The following is a 24,192-nucleotide window of genomic DNA, read 5'->3' as shown; positions in this document are numbered from 1 at the left end:
GGTTAAGCGCAGCTAACTGGCGGAGGAATGGAGCTTCCAACGCGCCGGCTGTGCGGGTCTACCCACCCGGGCCGGCTGCCTCTCCCGCCCCGCCCCCGCTCTCGCCGCAACCTCGCGTGTCGCAGATGCACCACGGCCTCTTCCGCGTCTAGCCAGAAGCTCGCACTGCTACTGAGTGTTTGTGGGGAGGAGGCGCCGAGGTGGCCGGCGCTGTCCCACGCAGGGCTGGACCTGAGCTGCAGCCGGAGCAGGAAACGAAGGCGGCGGGTTTGCGCGCGGGAGCCGTGCGCCCTTGGACTCTTAACGCGCGCGGGACGCATTTGGAACCCTGCGCCGGGTGCTCCCCGCCGCCGGCGACTGGCGGGGTCGAGAAGGGAAAATGTTGGAGAAGGAGGGCGCTCGCGTGTCCGCCTTGCCGGAACATGGGGCTGCAGCCCCGGGGCGGGGAGTGGGGCGGGGCTGGGAAAGTTGAGTTTTGGTCGCGGAGGGCTGGGCCCCGCGCGGGAGTGCCCGCCACTGGGGACCGTAAAAGGCTGCAGCGGGCTGGGTAGGTGTGGCTCTGCCTGCGTGACCTGAGCCCCCGTCTCGGTCGCCGTCGTCTCCCGCAGCTGCGGCCTCTCAGTCATGGGCGCCGTCTGGTCCGCCCTGCTGGTCGGAGGGGGTCTGGCCGGAGCGCTTTTCGTTTGGCTGCTGCGGGACACGGGAAAGGAGGGGGATGCGGAGCAGGGGAAAGACGCCTCTCCAGGGGAGGCTGCGACTCCGGGAGGCGATCAGGGTGGTGGCGGCGGACTGAGCCCTGGACCTTCTAGGCGGGAGCTGGTCACCAAACCAGGTATTCTTCCTCCCTGTGTCTCGAGGGCATATCTGCCGGGGGGCTCTGAAGTTACCCGCGGGAGGGGGCAGGGGGCGGAAATCCACCTGGAGGTTTCCCGAGGGCTAGCTTCTCCTAACCCGGGCAGGACCCTCCCCGCGGCTCGCCTTTTCCCCGGCTGGTGCGCACGCGCCGGGTGGGGTTCTCGCCCTACACCGAGGCCCTGGGGATGCCCAGGCGGTTTGTCCCAGGTCCGCGCCCCGCTGAGTCGCTGCCCTCGGCGCCCGCCCCTGAGGACCTGACCCTGCTCTTCCAGCGGGGATGGGCTCCTCCGCTTGGCGGCGCTTGGCGCAGTGCGGGCGGCTGCAGCGGCGGCGCCCCTTCCGGGCCTTCGGAAAGGGGTGCTTAGGGTTCGGAGATCCCACGACCCTCTCCAATTTCTGTCCGAGCAGGGACACTGTCTCGGTCCCAATCCCATAGCCTCATGTCCTCCCATCCCTCACCCCATGGAAGAGCCGTGTTTGGGAACACCGGCGCAGCGAGCAGCCCCCGCTATCTGGACGCTTCTGTCGGGGAGGCAAAGTTCAGGTTGGACTGTGGCCCTGAAGGCTTCGGCTGAAGCCCTGGGGCTGCTCAGTGGCCGCCCATTTCGGAGCTGTCGGCCCTCCCCCACGCTCACCCGAACAGTGCACGGTTGTCTGAAACCCCAGGGAAGAGACACCTCATTCTACTCGGATGAGTACAACTGACGTCTAGGTTTCCATCTCTGTATTTTAGACCCTGTGTACTAGGCAAAGTAAGAGCACTGGCAGAGAACCTTACCTTCCAGCGCCCTCCCTTGGCAAGCTGCCCATGCCTGGACTCCAGCCTAGTGGTGAAAATGACATCGGTAAACTTTAGTGGAGTGGCGGTTCATGTGTAGCCACTTGAAAATCTGCCCCTGTGCCTCTCCTGCAGAGAGCTCATTTATCTTCTTTTCCTGAAAGCCTAACTCATGTTTCAGGTCGAAAGATTGGGAATTCAGAGTAATATTTGTTGACGTCTCACTTCCAACACCACCATTAAAAAGAGACAAAATTAAACAAGACCACCCTCTTCCCACCGCCATTCCCCCCCCCCAATCCCCATATGCTGATTGTATGGTTTTGGAGAGTAAGATCTTGTAGGGCAGCGGTCCCCAACCTTTTTGGCACCAGGGACAGGTTTCGTGGAAGACAATTTTTCCACGGAAGGGGGTGGAGGGGGAGGGTGGTGCAGGCGGTAATGCGAGCGATGGGGAGCGGCAGAGGCAGCTTCGCTTGCTCCCCGACTCTCACCTCCTGCTGTGCTGCGGGTTCCCAACGGGCAGAGGACTGACCGCTACCTACCGGTTTGGCCGGGGGGTTGGGGACCCCTGTTGTAGGGAGCTATTGGGACTATCAATGAGGTGGCCAAGAAGGAAACTGAGTCTTTAGGGAGCTTGGATTGTGTAGTCTTAAGAAAATATATTTTTATTTATTTATTTTAAATTTATTTATTTTTGGCTGCGTTGGGTCTTCGTTGCTTCGCGCGGGCTTTCTCTAGTTGCGGCGAGCGGGGGCTACTCTTCACTGCTGTGCGCGGGCTTCTCATTGCGGTGGCTTCTCTTATTGCAGAGCACCGGCTCAGTAGTTGTGGCTCCCGGGCTCTAGAGCGCAGGCTCAGTAGTTGTGGCACACGGGTTTGGTTGCTCCGCGGCATGTGGGATCTTCCCGGACCAGGGATCGAATCCGTGTCCCCTGCGTTGGCAGGCGGATTCTTAACCACTGTGCCACCAGGGAAGTCCCAAGAAAATATATATATATATATTTTTTTTTTTTTAAGAAAATATATTTTTAAAGTATGCAATGGGAGGGGATATAAGATGCCTGTGTTTTGTCGAAGAGGTTCCTAATGCACATGGGGTGTGCAAGGCGAATCCAGCCCTCCTCCCCACCCTCACCCCCAACTCTTGCCCAGCCATGCACTGCTGTCCTTTGTATTCTCCCACAGTGACAGCTGCTGCTGACCTGCCCGCATCTGTGAGAGTCAATCCCTGACCTGCACGCAGTTCCTGGGAGTACAAGTGTACTCATCTGGTTTGCAGGGTAACCGTGCAGCTCTTTGTCACACAGGCTGGACATTTTTTGATGATGGCAGCCAAACAACTTGACTTGGTTGCATGCCAGTATGGCCTGGACTACAGAGATCCAGGACCATGACAGGGTTACACTTCTGCCTCTACAGCTTGCCACCTCGTTTACACTCTTGTGCTGGTATACTGACACTCCTGGATGTGCCTTTTATTACTGGATATGCCTGTATATTCTTAGAGCACAGTTGGGAACACACCAGGTAATTAAGTACTTGATTTTAATAGAGACAAATTTTGTGAACTGCAGATAGATTAGCAGCAAAGTCTTTAAAAACTAAAACTATTTTCTCAGCCTAACTTACTTTTTTCTCACATAAACTGCACAACACTATTACACTTTTCCTTTTGTTTTTTAGAGCATCTTCAAGAAAGCAATGGATGTTTGGTTTCTAAGACTAAAGGCCCTGGTGACCTGCAGGAAGCAGCATGGAGACTGCAGAGTCCTTCTGGAGAAGGCAGTAACCGTGACAATTCAAGAGCGCATGTTCCTTCTGGACAATTTCCAGACACACAATCTCCAGCTACCTCTGAGACTGGTAACTCTAGAAGTGACTCTGACGTTTCAAGAAACGAAAGCCTTGGATCTCCTGTAGGAGAATGGGGATTCCAGAAAGGCCAAGAGAAAAGTGCTAAAGCAGCTCCATGTCTGGCAGAGAAGTTGCCTTCTAGCAACCTGCTCCTGGACAGAGCGAAAGAAGAAGTGAGCCTTGCACAGTCGGACAGTCGGGCCCGGGCTGACCATGTGGACTGGGAGATGGTGTCCCGGCACTCATCTTGGGGCGATGTTGGCTTGGGTGGCAGTCTTGAGTCTCCAGTGTTAAGCTCTAAGCAGGGAAAGGACTATGACAGAAGCAGTCTTGTGGAAGCAAGAGGTCAGGAAGTGGATGTGAAACCAAAAAGGGCAGGAGCAGTGTCTTCAGAGTCTCATCAGGTTAGCGTCAGGTTCCAGGTCCACTATATCACAAGCGCTGGTGTGCAATGCCTTGCAGTAACTGGAGACCATGAGAGTCTTGGGAGATGGAACACTTACATCCCACTCCAGTGTAGCAAGGATGGGCTCTGGTCTCGTTCTGTGCCCCTGCCAGCAGACGCAGTGGTGGAATGGAAGTTTGTGGTAGTAGAGAATGGGCAAGTTACCCGTTGGGAAGAATGCAGCAATAGATTCTTAGAGACTGGCCACGAGGATAAAGTGGTTCACAAGTGGTGGGGGATTCACTGATTCAATTTGCAAAGCATCGAAGAGGCTATTGCAGAACATGGAAGAGGCTAAGGTTGTGCAGCACCCTGAATAATTTAAAATAAAGGAAGTGAAACTTCCAGTCTAGCCATCAGAGTTGTTTCAGATTTGCTAGTGGCTTTTGTCTAATGTGTAGATAATGCTTCCATTGAGCATGGACTTTTTTTCCTGTGGCACTGATGGATGGATTTATGCTGATCCATCGTTACTTTAGGGCTTGGTGGTCTTGAGGAGGGCTTGGCTAAACTTCAGATGTGCACTGGTCACGGAGCACAGAAACTAACCAGCTGCAGAGGCTTGAGGCTTGAGCCTTTGGGTGATTCTTGAACCAGGGGAGTAAAACACGCTTTATTCAAAAGGAGCAGATTTCGTACTGGTACAGCTGGAGAAATGCTCTCTTTAATCATACACACTTTATATTTAAAAATCATTAACATCGTATGGAACTGTGATTAGAAAATGTCTGGTCACTAGATGTGATTAGCCAGGATATAAGGTAATGCATTAAGACTTCCCAATGTTTTTTGCTTGATTTTACTTGCCATGTATGGTTTGAGGGTAGCAAGTATGTTTTTGTCCTAATGATCAATGGCTGGTATACAAACAAGGGGCCTAATCAGAGCTTGTTAGCAGGAGCAGCCCAAGAGGAAAGAACAGGAAGGGGGATAGGGTATAGGGCTGAGCAAGGTGGCCTGAATGACACCTCTTAGAGAGCTGGGAGCTACAAGCCCCGCCGGACTGCAGGGTGGGACATGCCCGTCATTTCCTCACGGGCCTCCTGCAGGACCATCTCTCCCCACGGCCCCTCCTCTCACAGCAGCTCTGGGCTGACAGATGGACTGCCCCATAGCAATCATTTCAGCCTCTTCCCTCTCCCTTCATGCCAGTAGCTAACAAAATTATAACAGGAGAGTGATACGGAAGTACATCTTTGCTCTGGGAAGAAATAAACATTTAAACTTTGCCATTATAACTGAAAAAAATAATAAAACCTGAGTTTTAACATCTTTATTAAATGTCTGAATTATTTGTATAAATCTTAGTACCATAATAGCTTAGATGTAAAATAAAATACTAATATTTTCTCCACTAATGACACAGAAAAAAAGCAAACATCAAAAGGCACAGAGTCTGTTCTCCCTTTAGAGAAAAAGTTTTAGAATATTTCTTTTAAAACTTTACCTTTGTTTGGAGGGATATTATACATGCCTGTACTTGAAAATTAATTCTATATTAAAACAACTTTTAATAAGTGTAACATCTATTGGCAAAACAACGTTTAATCCTGGTTATAGATGGTCTTTGCTGAAAAGAGCCTAAACCCAACTGAAAATAGTGTTAGAAAGTGCTTTAAGAACTGTTTTTGGCTCATAGCACTTTTGTGTTAAATTCACATATATTTTCTACAGACTTCACAATGAATTTTATATTCTACCAGTGAGGTCTTCAGAAGGCATTTACCATTACTGTACAGAATGCCCAAGCATTTCTATTAGGTCAAACTAAAGGTAAAACAATTTACAGTCAAAATCTGTTTAGAATTCTATCATTAGCCATTTTATCATTACCTAATGAAATAAAAATCTTTCAGTAAAGCCAACTGATTTAAGAGATAACATATAATACTAAACTTTATATTTTTAAAACTTGTTATTTAAAATCGGATGTGCTTAGAGGGAGAAGCGTGAGGGCTGTGGTGGTAACTTACGTCCTACTTAGCGTGTCATCTGCACTGGTTACCCTGAGCGCCACCCGCTGTCACAGACCCCAGCGTGTAAGAAGGCTGCAACGACAGCAGCTTACTTCTCCCTCACTAAACGGCAGTGGGTGCTCCTGGCAGGAGGGCAGCTTTCCTTGCAGGTCATCACCCAGGCTCCTGTCCTGTGGCTCCTCCATCCCCTAGGACCTCACTGTCCTCTGTAACCAGCCTGTGGAAGGGGAAATAAAGTAAGGAAAGACCCCACTAAAACTTTGGGCCAGAAAGCACCACAAACTGCTGTGTCCATGTGCCGTTAGTGAGAACTGGGCAGGTGTTCCCATGTAGGGAGAGGGGAAGTGGGGCTGGGAAACAGAGTCTCTAGTCGGGCAGCAGTTTCTCAGTGGCAGCTGTACTATGGAACGGGAGTACAGGCTTTTTGGACAGGCTGGCTTCTGCGACACCGTTCCTGTTGTCTTTGGCACAATTTAAACATTTTTCTATCTGTTCTTCTGCTCTCCTTTTATTTGGTTCACATCCTGTAGTATCAAATATATTTGGTCTTTGTTCCTGGCACAGAGCTCCTCAAACCCTGGGAATTTCCTGAGAGATAGGAGTATCTTGTTATGCAGATATGAGCTTCTGCTAGTGAGGTGACTTAGATGGGCCCCCTAGATAGCCTCAGGCTGGGGCTGGTCACCGGAAAGACCAAGTGATCGGAGGCTTGCAACTTCCAGCGCCACACTCCGATCTCCAGGATGGGGAGCGGGGCTGGAGAAGAAGCTCTATAAAGTCTCAAATGGTGAGATTTAATGAGCTTCTGGGTTGGCGAACACAAGGTGCCGGGAGCCCTGAGAGGGCGTGGAAGCTCCACACCTCTACCCCGTACCTTGCTCTGTGCATCTCTTCCATTTGGCTGTTCCTGAGTTATAGCCTTTATAATAAACTGTAATAGTAAGTAAAGCACTTTCCTGAATTCCATGATCAATTCTAGAAAATTATTGAAACTTTAGAGGGGAATGTGGGAACCCCCAATTTATGGCCAGTCAAAAAGTATAGGTGGCCCAGGACTTGTGACTGGTGTCTGAAGTAGGGGCAGTCTCGTGGGACTGAGCCCTTAAATCTGTAGAATCTGACACTAACTCCAGGTAGTTAGTGTCAGAATGGAATTGACTCAGAGACACCCAGGTGGTATCCACAGAGAATTGGTTATTGGTGTTGGAAAACACTCCACATACAAACCCCACTAATTTATTAAACTCTAATTGAGGCAGACTGAATCCATTCAATCTGCAGAAGTTACCCACTGGCTGAAGAATAACAAACTTTTTCTCTCTTGCTTCCTAGTTATTAATACGTAAAAAGAAACTTTTCTAAAAGTTTTGATTACGGGCCACAATGTTTAGTTATGTGATTACATTCACTGATATTGACAGAACAAACAGGGAGTTCAGGGTCACAGAAGGAATCCTGGTCAGTACCTTGGAGTTTGTCCTCCTGTTCTGGGCATTATACCCCATCTTTCAATTTCATGTGAAAGAAGCATTTTAAGCTGAAAAAAAAAGAAGACTATTGCCTCAGCACCACTAAAGATAACAAAAAAACACGTGATTATTCCAACACACTGGTATTAGCACAAAATAACACCTATAAGGTACTCTTGCATCTAGCTAGTACTGCTTTTAAGTTTTACTGAGAGAGCACTCAAGACTAGTTTATTTCAAAATAGAGTTTACAGGACAGGGTATCCTTTATTAAATTTTCACATAAAAAGAAAACAGTACACAAGGCACTAATTATAAGTAACACCACAATTAATTGGGCATCATCAAGCAATGTATTATTTTAGTAACATTTTTTCCTGGTCTTTCACTTTCTGTATCCTCTTTTCTTGATTTCTGATCATTGAAGACATTGCTGAAAATGTTGATAAAGCAAAGTTAGAAAAGCAACATTACTCAGGCTTTAAATTCTATTATGCGCTTCTTAAAAGGTCAGCTTGCTACCACACACAGAATCCTGAGCTCAATAAGTTCTCAAAAATTGCAAAGTAGCATATTTTTTAAAAGACTGAAATTATGAAACAGAGCTAAGGGTAAATCTTTGCTCTTTCAGTTGTTTTAAATGAACATGATAGAGAATTCCCTGGTGGTCCAATGGTTAGGACTCTGCTCTTTCACTGCTGAGGGTGTGGGTTCAATCCCTGGTCAGGGAACTAAGATCTCACAAGCTGTGCAGCACAGCCAATAAATAAATGAACATGATAATTATTGTTATAGAAGTAATACATACTAATTGTAAATAATTTGAACACCTCAGAAGGGTACAAAGAGGGGTAAAGGTCATTGTTTGTTTTTGTTCCCTCAATCTGTTGAACCTCCCCATCCCAGGTCATCACTGTAAACCCGTCAGTGAGTATCTTCACATGTACACACACACACACACACACACACACACACACACACACACACACACACACGGTTTTCTTCTTTACACAAATGGAAATATGTGGTATAAATTGTTCTGTAGCTTGCTTTTATTCACTTAACAAAATGTCAACATCTTTCCAGTTCAGCTCATGATTTGTTATGACTGCACAGTATTCCACTGTGTGGATGCACCATGTTAGTAAATAAATTTTTAAAAGTTGTTTCTTATTTTTGTTTATGAACATGCTATAGGAAATACTTCAGACTTTTGTATGTACAATTCTTCCTTGCAGAATAAATTGCTAGAAGTAGAGTTTCTGGGTAAAAGAATACACGCACTTTAAATTTTGATAAATGTTCCCAAAATTCTCTCCAAAGTATCTATTGCAGAATTTCCAAGACACACTCCATCCAGACAATGCATCCAATAAAAAGTATTTGTCTAAAAGAACTTTTTAAAAGTTTTTTAAAACAAATACGACATGTTTATCATTTGGATTATTACATGGTAGGATTACTCAGATAAAGTCAGAAATATACGTCAAAGTGTGAATAAAAATGGGGCCAATAAGATAATGCATCTTCCTTAAAAAAGTTATGATAAACTTAAAATCAAACATTTTTCTTTATGTTTATATATGCAGGCATCTGGAGTTATCATAAAGAATTTGTTAATTTTCTTTGGTAACAATTTGGTATAGCTTTAGTACATTAAAAAATGTGCATTTTGGAGTCAGAAATTGCAGAGATCAAGTCCCAGCTCTATTACTCATTGTGTGACTTAAAACTTATTGACTGATTGTGATCTTCAGCTTCCTCATCACCAAATGACATAATATTAGCACCCACCTCCCAGTGTTGTGAAGCTAATTAGTAAGACACTGAGTACAGGGCCTGGCACATAGCTGATAAGTGCTCAATAAATGCTAATAACAACTATTATTATTAATAAGGTTAAATTTATTTTAAAAGGATTTATTCTTAGAAAATTATTTATTATCCTCCATCTAGCAACTTATATTCTCTAGAGATGGAAGATGAAATGAGAATAACATGTATCCTCCAAAATTAATTTCTTTCTGACAAAGGCTCCTGGATTCATGTCAGGAAATCATAAAACATGACAGCCTCCCAAATCCATGGGAACATCCACTTAGAATTTATGCCCCAAAAGTTGTCTATCATCTGCAGAGTACAACAGTTTCTCATTCAGATAGCTTCAGTATATAGTTTTTAAATTTAAAAATTTTTTTCATTTTTTATTATTTATTTATTTTTGCTTCAGTATATTTATATGCAGTTTATCTTTTTATTTAGTGATTCATTGGGTGGCACAGTCTCCTATACCCATGCTAATTTAAATCCTCTATAAGGCTAAATACTGTTGTTTTGTTTTCTGGCTATTAACTGCAAACTTATCTTGGCTACTGCCATACAAATTCTCATCTACAGACCTAACAGAGACAAGAAAGACAGTGTATGGGAAAGTCTCATGTGAAATCAGCCACTCAAAACATGTGTTCTGTTGAGGGTTAGTCAGCCGTATTATCGTCCCTATTAGATGAAAGAGGAGAGCAGGGCTAAAGTGACCTGCCCAAGGTCACACTATTAATCCAGGCATTAGGCATGGTTAAGACAGTCATATTTTGACTAAGGTTTCTGAATTTCTTGTTCAAGATCCTTTTCAGTGGGACTACAGATAAGAGGCTTAACCTGAAGGGAAGATGAGTATTCTTTTGAACAAGGAAGATCTCTCCAAAAATGTACACTGTACCTTGGTTCTTCATCTGTAAATCTTCTACCAGAGTCTGCAAGCTTTCCAGTCTGTTCTGAAGCTTCCTGCATGTTTTTCCGGTTGTTTCTATTGGCTGAGACTGTGAAGCTATTAGAAAATTGCTTAGATGTGGTATTAAAAATCTATTCAGTATTTCATTTTAGAAATTTTTCACTTACAGGTTAAACAATCTTTCCTTTAAAATAATGAAAAATTTAAAACACTATTTGAAAATAAAATGTTTTATCTAATACTGCAATACTAGCTTATTTGATTTTGTTTCAAACCAATCTGATTTACTATTTTTTAACTAGGTAGCATTAAATGTGATGAGTGTGAAGAACACTTCAAGTTTAATGATACATTCTGCATTATAAATGACAACTTTTCATACCAAACCTGAGTAGTTCCAGTAACTTAGAGTTTGGAAGCACAAGATTTAATACTCATGCTGGCAACAGTTTTGAATGTGTGTGAGGCCAAGTGCCCATTTCAGTTGTTGACACCTGAATGAGGATAGTATTAAATGATGGGAGAGGGGAGTACAGATGCTGATATGGCCACAGTGAACCTAGAATAAATGTGGCAGCAGCAACTGAGCAAGGGCTAGAAGCATTTGAGCTATTCTCTAATAAGTATGCTAAGTTTTGTCAACCTCTAAAAAATACTGGTTGTCAATCACAAGATTTTAATTTTGAGCTTAGCCTCTGACTTGCTGAATAATCTTGAAAATATTTTTGATGGCTCATTTTCCTATCAAAAGACTCTTTCACTTAAAGATATTAAATTTTAAAGGCAATCATCTAGGAGTTACTTTGGTTCAAGAGAATAAAAAATAATTTCTCATTGAGAAATTTTTAACATAACACAAAACATATGAAGTTTGATGAGTATCTGACAACAGGGTAAAAAAAGAAAATGCCACACTATTATGTAACCACAAATTAATAATGGGGTGACCAACAGCACTGTTCTACTCCTGCAGTAATCACTGCTGTAATGATGAAGTCATTTGCTACTCTAAATTTTTTAAAATATTAAAGAATAACTTAGAAGCATAATAGATGAAGGAGGACACAAATGCAGAAAAAGATGGTAAAACAGAAAATGTACTAAAATCTGTGATTAGGTCCTGATTTCTTTTTTTTTAGGATCTAAAAATATGTTAGGCATATAATTTCAAAAGACCAGGAACTGACTTAACAATGATGCAACAACTTGCCTAATTTATCCCTTATCAAAGGGAATGATACCATAGAGCACTGGGGCAGTTTGAATCACTGTCATATATGATGAAAAACATTTCAAGTTCAATTCAACATATACATATTTAATGTCCACTTATTTATCAGGCTCTTATTCTAAATCAAATCATTTCTCCATCTGTCTTAGTGAATAACAAATGAACTTAAAATCTTAAAAATGAGAACATTTTGGTAAGTTTGTATGATAGACACTTGCACTTATAAAGGCAGAGACTGAAGAGAATGTAAATAATTTTAGAGAATGTAAATAAGAAAGAAAAGTCAGACACATCAGAAACAAGAACTAGAACCCTGCAGCCTGTGGAACGAAAACCACAGTCATGGAAAGATCGACAAAATGAAAAGGCAGAGGACTATGTACCAGATGAAGGAACAAGGTAAAACAACTAAATGAAGTGGAGATAGGCAACCTTTCAGAAAAAGAATTCAGAATAATGATAGAGAAGATGATCCAGGACGTCGGAAAAAGAATGGAGACAAAGAGCAAGAAGATGCAAGAAATGTTTAACAAAGACCTAGAAGAATTAAAGACCAAACAAACAGAGATGAACAATAAAATAACTGAAATGAAAACTACACTAGAAGGAATCAATAGCAGAATAACTGAGGCAGAAGAACGGATAAGTGACCTAGAAAACAGAATGGTGGAATTCACTGCCGCGGAACAGAATAAAGAAAAAAGAATGAAAAGAAATGAAGACAGACTAAGAGACCTCTGGGACAACATTAAACACACCAACATTTGCATTATAGGGGTCCCGGAAGAAGAAGAGAGACAGAAAGGACCCAAGAAAATATTTGAAGAGATTATAGTCGAAAACTTCCCTAACATGGGAAAGGAAATAGCCACCCAAATCCAGGAAGCGCAGAGAGTCCCATACAGGATAAACCCAAGGAGAAACATGCTGAGACACGTAGTAATCAAATTGACAAAAATTAAAGACAAAGAAAAATTATTCAAAGCAGCAAGGGAAAAACAACAAATAACATACAAGGGAACCCCCATAAGGTTAACAGCTGATTTCTCAGCAGAAACTCTACAAGCCAGAAGGGAGCAGCATGATATACTTAAAGTGATGAAAGGGAAGAACCTACAACCAAGATTACTCTACCCAGCAAGGATCTCATTCAGATTCGATGGAGAAATCAAAAGCTTTACAAACAAACAAAAGCTAAGAGAATTCAGCACCACCAAACCAGATCTACACAAGTGCTAAAAAACTCCTCTAAATGGGAAACACAAGAGAAGAAAAGGACCTACAAAAACAAACCCAAAACAATTAAGAAAATGGTCATAGGAACATACATATCAATAATTACTTTAAACATGAATGGATTAAATGCTCCAACCAAAAGACACAGGCTTGCTGAATGGATACAAAAACAAGACCCATCTATATGCTGTCTACAAGAGACCCACTTCAGACCTAGGGACACATACAGACTGAAAGTGAGGGGATGGAAAAAGATATTCCATGCAAATGGAAATCAAAAGAAAGTTGGAGTAGCAATACTCATATCAGGTAAAATAGACTTTAAAATAAAGAATGTTACAAGAGACAAAGAAGGACACCACATAATGCTCAAGGGATCAATCCAAGAAGAAGATATAACAATCATAAATATATATGCACCAAAAATAGGAGCACCTCAATACATAAGGCAACTGCTAACAGCTATAAAAGAGGAAATTGACAGTAACACAGTAATAGTGGGGGACTTTAACACCTCACTTACACCAATGGACAGATCATCCAAACAGAAAATTAATAAGGAAACACAAGCTTTAAATGACACAATAGACCACATAGATTTAATTGATATTTATAGGACATTCCATCTGAAAACAGCAGATTATACTTTCTGAAATGCACATGGAACATTCTCCAGGATAGATCACATCTTGGGTCACAAATCAAGCCTTCGTAAATTTAAGAAAATTGAAATCGTATCAAGCATCTTTTCTGACCACAACGCTATGAGATTAGAAATAAATTACAGGGGAAAAAACGTAAAAAACACAAACACATTGAGGCTAAACAATACATTACTAAATACCAAGAGATCACTGAAGAAATCAAAGAAGAAATCAAAAAATACCTAGAGACAAATGACAATGAAAACACGACGATCCAAAACCTATGGGATGCAGCAAAGGCTGTTCTAAGAGGGAAGTTTACAGCAATACAGTCCTACCTCAAGAAACAAGAAAAATCTCAAATAAACAATCTAACCTTACACCTAAAGGAACTAGAGAAAGTAGAACAAACAAAACCAAAAGTTAGTGGAAGGAAAGAAATCATAAAGATCAGAGCAGAAATAAATGAAATAGAAACAAAGAAAACAATAGCAAAGATCAATAAAACTAAAAGCTGGTTCTTTGAGAAGATAAACAAAATTGATAAACCATTAGCCAGACTCATCAAGAAAAAGAGGGAGAGGACTCAAATCAATAAAATTAGAAATGAAAAAGGAGAAGTTACGACACCGCAGAAATACAAAGCATCCTAAGAGACTACTACAAGCAGCTCTATGCCAATAAAATGGACAACCTGGAAGAAATGGACAAATTCTTAGAAAGGTATAACCTTCCAAGACTGAACCAGGAAGAAATAGAAAATATGAACAGCCCAATCACAAGTAATGAATTGAAACTGTGATTAAAAATCTTCCAACAAACAGAAGTCCAGGACCAGATGGCTTCACAGGCGAATTCTATCAAACATTTAGAGAAGAGCTAAAACCCATCCTTCTCAAACTCTTCCAAAAAATTGCAGAGGAAGGAACACTCCCAAACTCATTCTATGAAGCCATCATCACCCTGATACCAAAACCAGACAAAGATACTACAAAAAAAGAAAATTAGAGACCAATATCACTCATGGATATAGATGCAAAAATCCTCAACAAAATACTAGCAAACAGAATCCAACAACACATTAAAAGGATCATACACCATGATCAAGTGAGATTTATCCCAGGGATGCAAGGATTCTTCAGTATATGCAAATCGATCAATGTGGTATACCATATTAACAAATTGAAGAATAAATCCGTATGATCATCTCAATAGATGCAGAAAATGTTTTTGACAAAATTCAACACTCATTTATGATAAAAACTCTCCAAAAAGTGGGCACAGAGGGAACCTACCTCAATATAATAAAGGCCATATACGACACCCCACAGCAAACATCATTCTCAATGGTGAAAAACTGAAAGCATTTCCTCTAAGATCAGGAACAAGACAAGGATGTCCACTCTTGCCACTCTTATTCAACATAGTTTTGGAAGTCCTAGCCACGGCAGTAAGAGAAGAAAAAGAAATAAAAGAAATCCAAATAGGAAAAGAAGAAGTAAAACTGTCACTGTTTGCAGATGACACGATATGACACACAGCAAATCCTAAAGATACCACCAGAAAACTACTAGGGCTAATCAATGAATTTAGTAAAGTTGCAGGATACAAAATTAATGCACAGAAATATCTTGCATTCCTATATACTAACAACAAAAGATCAGAAAGAGAAATTAAGGAGACAATCCCATTCCCCATGGCAACAAAAAGAATAAAATACCTAGGGATACACCTACCTAAGGAGGTGAAAGACCTGCACTCAGAAAACTATAAGACACTGATGAAAGAAATCAAAGATGACACAAACAGGTGGAGAGATATACCATGTTCTTGGATTGGAAGAATCAATATTGTGAAAATGACTATACTACCCAAAGCCATCTACAGATTCAATGCCATCCCTATCAAATTACCAATGGCATTTTTTACAGAACTAGAACAAAAAATCTTAAAATTTGTATGGAGACACAAAAGACCCCGAATAGCCAAAGCAATCTTGAGGGAAAAAAATGGAGCAGGAGAATTCAGACTCCCTGACCTCAGACTACACTACAAAGCTACAATCATCAAGACAATACGGTACTGGCACAAAAACAGAAATATAGATCAGTGGAACAGGATAGAAAGCCCAGAGATAAAACCCAAGCACCTATGGTCAACTAATCTATGACAAAGGAGGCAAGGATATACAAGGGAGAAAACACAGTCTCCTCAATAAGTGGTGCTGGAAAACTGGACAACTACATGTAAAAGAATGAAATTAGGATACTCCCTAACAGCATACACAAAAATAAACTCAAAATGGATTAGAGACTTAAATGTAAGACCGGACACTATAAAACTCTTAGAGGAAAATGTAGGAAGAACACCCTTTGACATAAATCACAGCAAGATCTTTTTTGACGCACCTCCTAAAGTAATGGAAATAAAAACAAAAATAAACAAATTGGATCTAATGAAACATTAAAGCTTTTGCACAGCAAAGGAAACTATAAACAAGACGAAAAGACAACCCTCAGAATGGGAGAAAATATTTGCAAGCGAAGCAACTGACAAGGGATTAATCTCCGAAATATATAAACAGCTCATGCAGTTCAGTATTAAAAAAACAAACAACCCCATCAAAAAATGTGCAGAAGACCTATACAGACATTTCTCCAAAGAAGACACACAGACGGCCAAGAGGCACATGAAAAGCTGCTCAACATCACTAATTAGTAGAGAAATGCAAATCAAAACTACAATGAGGTATCACCTCACACCAGTTAGAATGGGCATCATCAGAAAATCTACAAACAACAAATGCTGGAGAGCGTGTGTAGAAAAGGGAACCCTCTTGCACCGTTGGTGAGAATGTAAATTGATACAGCCAGTATGGAGAACACTACGGAGGTTCCTTAAAAAACTAAAAATAGAACTACCATATGATCCAGCAGTCCCATTCCTGGGCATATACCCTGAGAAAACCATAATTCAAAAAGAGTCATGTACCACAATGTTCATTGCAGTTCTATTTACAATAGCCAAGACATGGAAGCAACCTAATTGTCCATAGACAGACAAATGGATAAAGAAGATGTGGTACATATATACAATGGAATATTACTCAGCCATAAAAGGAAACAAAATTGAGTTATTTGTAGTGAGGTGGATGGACTTAGAGTCTGTCATACAGAGTGAGGTAAGTCAGAAAGAGAAAAACAAATATCATATATTAACGCATATATATGGAATCTAGAAAAATGTTACAGATGAACCAGTTTGCAAAGCAGAAATAGAGACACAGATGTAGAGAACAAACGTATGGACACCAAGGGGGGAAAGGTGGGGGTGGGATGAATTGGGAGATTGGGACTGACATATATACACTAGTATGTATAAAATAGATAACTAATAAGAACCTGGTGTATAAAATTTCCTCCAAACTAAAAAAAAAAAAAAAAAAAGAAAGAAAAGAAAAGTCATTCTCAGCATTTAAAAGAAGACTCAAAATCTTATAATAAAATAGAGAAAAAAGGTCATTATTCATGTCAGAGAAAGAAACATAATATTTACCTATAATATCTATGTATATTTACTAAGGGGTGTGTATGTGGTATACAGTAACTATTCTATTTAAATAAGACTCAACTAAATAAACAAAGAAGACCCACTTAAGCACACACCCACCACACAGCATCAATTAGAGTGTACATATAAGAACACCATGTGACCTTTTATTAATTCCAATTATAGAACTTTTAAGTCACTGGAGTAGGAAATCAATTAATCTCATCAGTTATATCAGGTTATTCTTACCTTTAACAGAATCAGGTGAATGAACAGGCTTGGTGGATCTATATTGTGGTGTGGAACCTATAGAATCTTCAACCGAACTAGTCAGGAGTGAGTGAATTGGAGACTTCTTAGGAGAAGAATGGAATGAACGAGAAGCTGAATTTTTCACAGATGGATTTCCTAAAATTTTACAAAAACAAAAGTAAAAGGACAGAATTACTTAAAAATAGTATGCTGCACCTCTGAAAAAATCAAACTCTCATGAGAATATGTTCCCAATCACGGGGCTGGGGTGTGTTCTGGTAAATCCCCAAGGCTTTGGGTTGGAACAGAAAAGGGCTACATCTTAGGAATGAGGGACTGGACCTGCCCTTGGGGATCCTGAGGTCTATCTTCAAATCATCTTAATTCCTGATTGGATTAAATTGATCTGGGATTGCTGGTGACCTTGGTTGTGTACCAGAAGCAAGCATGAATGCTCTCTGGAGGAAGGTGATCATATTCTAAGTCTGAAACCATCTGTACAATTTTTCACATATGTCTGTCATACAATAAAAATAACCAGGCATATGAGGAGACAAAATAACATGGCAGAAAACCAAGAGTAAAAAAATACAGGTAATAGATATAGACCCACAAGTTCTGTATAATGGAGGCGCAGACTTCCACAGATTCAACAGCATTACTCCAAACCCCAAACAAGTTCTTTTTATATAAAGAAAATCATACCTAGGTATATCAATAAAAACTGCAAAAAACAAACAAATAAACAAAAAACCCAAAGACAAAAACAATCTTAAAGCTGCCAGAAGGGCAAAAATGGCAGATTACATTTAAATGAGCAACAATTAAATTTAGAGCTGACTTCTTAGTAGAGACACTGGAAGCCAGAAAATAGTGGAATATTTTCAAAGTGAAGGAAAAATGTTAACCTAGATTCTATACTCAGCAAAAATATTCCTCAAAAATGGGGATAAAATAAAGACAAGTTCAGGAAAACAGAAACTGGGAGAATACATTTAAAGGAAACATTAATGGCTTAAGTAAAATGATAGCAGATAGAAAGTAAAGTGTGAATATGTGGGTGTATGTAAATGAATATTAACTGTACAACACAATGCAAATGATCCATTATGGTATTTACCTTTATATGTGACAACAACTGTATGACAGTTGGAAGGAAAGTGAATGGAGTTAACATGTTCTAAGGTACTCACAAATTATGAGAAAAGGTAAAGGCACTCACATATTAATCTAATAAAACAAGGATATATGTTGTTTTCTCTTGGGTGAACATTGAAACAACAGTATAAACATATAAGTGAAGTAAAACCTGAAGGAATTAATTGTTCAATTTCAAATAAATGCTCTTTTCTTCAAAATATTAGTTCTTAAAGATTTCTCACAAGTTAAAGTTTTAAAAATTAAGAATTTGCAATTATTTTATTTAAGAATATTATGTTTTTATTTTAGATATACATAGATACTCTTCTACAAAAGACAAGAAAATCTGGAAACATATCTTCTTCTATCTATTTCACCTCACACCTCGATTTTCCCTATTTACATTATTACTGTCCAGATTTATAGCTACAATTTGTTGAATAACCATCATTTTCACAGTTTCATTCTTTCCCATTTATTTTGTTCTCTTCCATAAGAAGGCTGATAATGTGTCTGCTGATTTGCCTTCGCCTTCCAAATCTAACATATTCTGTATCATTATCTTTCATGTTTCTTAGTTTTAAAATTCCTTTTCTGTAATTTTCTCTTGCGGTCCATGATGTCCCTGACTATGATTTCAGTCATGCATATACTAATTTTTATTTTTCTAAGGCTTTCCTCTGTAATGTTATTATTTTTTCTTTTCCATATCTAGCCCGAGTTGTGCCATTTTATTTTTCAACAGATTCTGTTATCTTTCAATCTCTTCCTTGATCTCCTTGTTTTATAGAGAACATTTTGTCTTTGGAAAGTATATGGATAATCATCTGTCTCATTTCTTTTTCTTTTCTTTTCATCCATTCAGTAATTATTTATTGAGGACCTGCTATGTGCCAGGAAAGTTCTAGGTACTGCATATATCAGGGAACCAAACAACTAAAGACATATGCCCTTGTGCAGCTTTTGTCTAGCAGGAGGTGACACACAATCAACAACATAAATTAGTAGGTTACATATAGTATAAAAAAAATGCTAAGTGTAATTTAAAAAAAGAAAAAGATAAGGAGGTTATAATTTTTACATAAGGTGGTGAGAGTAGGTCTCACTGGGAAAGTGACATCTGAGCAAAGGCTTTAAAGGCGGTGAGGGGACTAGCAGTGTGGAGGGAACCACCGAAAGGGGAGCCACTGCAGGGTTTTAAGCAGGCCCCATTTCTGTGCTTTCATTAAAAACTCACCTGCAGGGGCTTCCCTGGTGGCGCAGTGGTTGAGAATCTGCCTGCCAATGCAGGGGACACGGGTTCGAGCCCTGGTCTGGGAAGATCCCACATGCCATGGAGCAACTAGGCCCGTGAGCCACAACTACTGAGCCTGCGCGTCTGGAGCCTGTGCTCCGCAACAAGAGAGGCCGCGATAGTGAGAGGCCCGTGCACCGCGATGAAGAGTGGCCCCCGCTTGCCGCAACTAGAGAAAGCCCTCGCACAGAAACTAAGACCCAACACAGCCAAAAATAAATAAATTAATAAATTAATAAAAAAATATAAAAAAAAAAAAACAACTCACCTGCAGATGGGAATGCGAAGCAACTAGGTGGATCTCCCAGCTCTCCTGTGTGTAATGTGACTGGCTCTCTGGAAGCATAAGAATGGTCAGGCAAACATTCCATTTCAAAACTCAGTGTTAAGATTTATCGACAGAAACAAGCTAATGAAGGCAAAAGTGATGGCTTAAAATATAAGCCCAAGATGGCAGCCATAACCCAAAACTGCAGAAGTCCTAAAATACCCTATGAGGGAGATCCAAAGTTGCATCATCTCTATGTATTCAGTGCCCATGAACATTTTGCAGAATGAAAAGGTAATAATATATAATCTTGGTTAGAAAATTCATTTTTGTGTAATAATAGCTATGAAACCCAGTATTTCTCTCATGGATTCTAAGAGATGCAATCTTAATGACTCATTTAAAAATTTAAAAACCAAAGGAAAAAAAAACCTCTCTTAGCAATAAGTATCGCTTTATAAAACTATCAGACCTATTTAAATCAGTAAGTTGAACTAAACTACATAGTTCTCTGTAGGATGGGTGCCAGTTTGATAATATCATGACAGCAGCTCTGAAGGTGGTGCCCTTGCAAAGGGGGTTTGTGAGGTCAACATTATTTTTATTATAATACTAAGGTATTATTTTCTTTTTAACTCTCAGTCTCAAACAAGTGTATAGTGGAGTTTCCCAGAGGCTCCATGATATCTGATATCACAGCAGATAAATGCAGAGGCAGATATGAGAATACAGCTATCTTTTATTAAGCCATGCATTAAACTGATGATTTAATGATTTTTAATGATTAAATCTTAATGATTTTTTTTGAAAAACATAGTTATTTTTCATAATAAAATATGTTATTATGGTAATATGTAATGTACTTTGTTACTTTTAAGTGAATCAAAATGTTTTAATTTTTTAATGCTTAAAATTAAATTTTATTTTCCAATACTAAAAATGGAAATGACCTATATAAACAAAAGCTCTTTGGAATCCTCAGTGATATCTGTGAGTGCAAAGGGGTCCTGAGACCAAAAAGTTTGAGAGTATTAGGAGAAAAGCCTTGGAAAGGAAGGTCATGGCTATACTGTGGCTAGTTTTAATTATCAGGGCAAGCAGTTTGTTCTTGCTGCAGTAGGCAATGGGGAGCCTTTGAAGGTTTGGGGGCTGGGAACATAGTCTGAGGAGTGCTTCAGGCGATCAATCTGAAATTGATGCACAGAAGTGACTGGAACTTGCAAGAGATTGGAGATTTAAAACATCCACACTAAACACTGTAGAGCCCACCACAATGGTATATGCAAATGGTAAAATGGCCTAAAAGGCAGTGTGGTAGGATGAACAATAGCTGCCAAATATATCTGTGTCCAAATGCCAAGAACCTATGAATGTTACCTTATATGGCACAAGAGACTTTGCAGATGTGATTACATCAAGGATCTTGAGATGGGGAGATTATCCTGGATTATGTGGAGATATACCTACATTATCTAAATGCCATCACAAGTCTCTGTACAAACAGGAAGGCAGGGGGAGATTTCACACAGAAGAGAGAAGGTGATGTGACAATCTCAGCAGAAAGACTGGAGGATGCTATGTCATAGGGTGTGAAGATGGAGGAAGGAGCCACAAGGCAAAGAGTGCAAAGAATGAGGCTCTAGAGGCCCAGAAGCTCTAAAAGAGAAAGGTAAGGAAATGGATTAATCCCAAGGGCTTCTGCAAGGAGTGCAGCCTTGCCATCACCTTGATTGTTCAGGTACTCAGAGGCAGAACACAGGAGCAGTTACAAGCCTGAGCTCAGGAACCAGCTAGACCTGAGTTCAAATCTGGCTCCTCTATTTACAAGCTGTATGACCTTGGCAAATTGCTTGGCAAGCCGAGTCTTCATTTCTAACCTATATACAGGGATAATAATGCCTATATCATAGATTCGATTAGACAGACTAAATGAGATGAGTCTAAAACACCCATATAATAGTAAAAATAAAAATATGCAGTAGATAGCTGCAGATATTATTAACAGGAACGATGTAATGTTACACACTCAGGTGAGAAGAAAATCAAAACTTGTTTCTAAGAGAAACAGCTAAGAGAAAGCTGTATTTAGAAAGATTCAAGTTCACTGAATATTGATTAAACAGCAGGGACAGTAAGAAAGTATCTGTCTTAACTCATCACTAAACAAATATTTCCTGAACAGCTACTATATAACAGGCAATATGCTTGGTGCTGAAGATACAGTAATGAATAACCCTTTCTTTGCCTAAATGGAATTTAAACACTAGAGTTCATTTTCATATTCTTATGATATAAAGAGGGCTCCGATATCTCTATTTTTTATAAGTGGTAAAAATAGAAAAGATAAAAGCTTTTTTCCAGGCAGTCAGTCAATAAATAGACCCTATGACTATAAGCAACTTGAGGACAGAGCCCATATCTGTCTTCCTCACTGTTACATCGTAAGGGCCTAGCACAGAGTGTGGCACATCATGGGCAGTTAACGATCTTCTGAATTAATGAATGAACAGTAGTAAAGGGGACATTTTGAAAGTCAGGGGCTGGAGAGATCGTTTCTTACCTGCTAAGAGTTTCACTTGATTTGCTGCCTTCAGTGGATTCCCTTAATGAGTTGTTGCTTCTGTTGGCAAAGGGTGGGAGAAGTTAAAGACCACGTGATGTTATTTTAACTTAGTGATCAAACAAAATTGTTCCTCTGGATACTGCTTTTAGACAAATGCAGATTCAAAAGAGTGAGATTGGGGCGCTGGCTCTTCCCAGTGGAGAGAACAGTATGGAGAAGAGCTTGAAGACAGAAGGAAATGAACCCCTTTTGGGAATCAGGAGTAGTCTGTTTTGGTTAGAGCACAATACAGGAGGAAAGCAGGGTGGTGACGAGTTAGGGAGATTCTTCAACATCAGCCTGAGAACCATGTACTGAATGCAGCAGACAGTGAGGAGCTACTGAAGATCTGCAGGCAATGGCTTCTGTGTCTGACACGAGTAACAAAGTAATATTAGCTTTTTTTTCCTTTTTGGCTAAAGTCAGTTCTCAGAAGTTGTCTTTGTTTAGGGGTTATGGACTTCATTTCTTTATGCTCTTTTTATGATTTCATTTAAACATTCAGCTATTCAATTATTAATAAAAATAGAACTGTTTTCAGTAAGGTTCTTATAATCCTATATTGAGGTGGTTGTAACTTCCTTTCAGACTACCTTTCTCTCAAAAGTTATGTAAGCTACTGTAAATACATGTAAATGTAGAAAAAGTATTCCGTTTTTGGAATGGCATACCATATAAATATCTTCGCCTAGGTAAACAGCAGTAAAATTTAAAATAAGCAAAAAAGAAAAAAAAAACTGCTGGGGCTTCCCTGGTGGCACAGCAGTTAAGAATCCGCCTGCCAATGCAGGGGACACGGGTTTGAGCCCTGGTCCGGGAAGACCCCACATGCCGCGGAGCAACTAAGCCCGTGTACCACAACTACTGAGCCTGTGCTCTAGAGCCCGCAAGCCACAACTACTGAGCCCACGTGCCATAACTACTGAAGCCCAGGCACCTAGAGCCCATGCTCTGAAACAAAGAGAAGCCACCACAATGAGAAGCCCGTGCACCGCGACGAAGAGTAGCCCCTGCTCACCGCAACTGGAGAAAGCCTGTGTGCAGCAACAAAGACCCAACGCAGACAAAAATAAAATAAATAAAATAAGTAAATTTTTAAAAATGCCTATTGTCTCTTTGGTGGGGCTAATGACAGACTCTGGGAGGGCTCACGCCAAGGAGTACTTCCCAGAACTTCTGCTACCAGTGTCCTTGTCCCCACCGTGAGCCACGGCCACCCCCCGCCTCTGCAGGAGACCCTCCAATTCTAGCAGCTGAACACACATGTCGACTGAAGAAAAACTCACAACCTAAAAGTTGAGAGTTAAGCTGTACTCCGGGATCTTACTGAGGACTCTAGCACAGGCGGCAGCTTCTCAGATATCCCTGAGGATCTTCTCTGAAGAGGATGTGCAAGAGCAGCTGTGGGTTATAACTGGGAGGAGTCATCTCTGCATTTTTCCCTGTTGCTTGCCGTGTGGAGGACAGGCTCTTGGTGCTCCAGCCAGGCGTCAGGGCTGTGCCACTGAGGTGGGAGAGCCAAGTTCAGGACACTGGTCCACAAGAGACCTCCCAGCTCCACGTAATATCAAACGGCAAAAATCTCCCAGAGATCTCCATCTCAACGCCAAGACGCAGCTCCACTCAACGACCAGCAGGCTACAGTGCAGGACACCCTATGCCAAACAACTAGCAAGACAGGAACACAACCCCATCCATCAGCACAGAGGCTGACTAAAATCATAATAATCACAGACACCCCAAAACACACCACCAGACATGGACCTGCCCAGCAGAAAGAAAAGATCCAGCCTCATCCACCAGAACACAGGCACTAGTCCCCTCCACCAGGAAGCCTACACAACCCACTGAACCAACCTTAGCCA

The 24,192-nt window shown here is 40.9% G+C and overlaps 3 protein-coding genes across 11 annotated transcripts in view; 2 read left to right on the top strand and 1 right to left on the bottom strand.

The window, feature by feature from the left end:
* SHROOM3 (shroom family member 3) overlaps positions 1-24,192 on the top strand; it is a 533,396-nt gene that overhangs the window by 101,505 nt on the left and 407,699 nt on the right. The window lies entirely within an intron of this gene.
* STBD1 (starch binding domain 1) lies at positions 489-5,207 on the top strand. The gene is made up of 2 exons (XM_082389414.1): positions 489-832; positions 3,320-5,207. Exons 1-2 carry the CDS (start codon positions 625-627, stop codon positions 4,180-4,182), a joined length of 1,071 nt encoding a protein of 356 aa, XP_082245540.1. The 5' UTR covers positions 489-624; the 3' UTR covers positions 4,183-5,207.
* Positions 5,332-24,192, bottom strand: part of CCDC158 (coiled-coil domain containing 158) — a 102,616-nt gene continuing 83,755 nt past the window's right edge. For 5 of the 9 annotated variants that reach the window (XM_082389323.1, XM_082389330.1, XM_082389325.1 and 2 more), the window contains 4 exons: positions 22,286-22,345; positions 19,726-19,793; positions 17,021-17,179; positions 8,411-10,207 (listed from right to left, as the gene is read on the bottom strand). In XM_082389323.1, coding sequence (XP_082245449.1) covers positions 9,906-10,207; positions 17,021-17,179; positions 19,726-19,793; positions 22,286-22,345 — 589 coding nt within the window. In that variant the 3' untranslated portion in view covers positions 8,411-9,905. Of the gene's footprint in view, positions 7,814-8,410; positions 10,208-17,020; positions 17,180-19,725; positions 19,794-22,285; positions 22,346-24,192 lie in introns of those variants that run through there. The other 4 variants (XM_082389328.1, XM_082389327.1, XM_082389326.1 and 1 more) reach the window with 4 other exon arrangements.

Source organism: Balaenoptera borealis (assembly GCF_965194805.1).
Source record: "Balaenoptera borealis genome assembly, chromosome: 4".
NCBI classification, from domain to species: Eukaryota; Metazoa; Chordata; class Mammalia; order Artiodactyla; family Balaenopteridae; genus Balaenoptera; species Balaenoptera borealis.
Note: the sequence above shows the minus strand (reverse complement) of the source record. Positions and strands in the feature narration are given on the sequence as shown.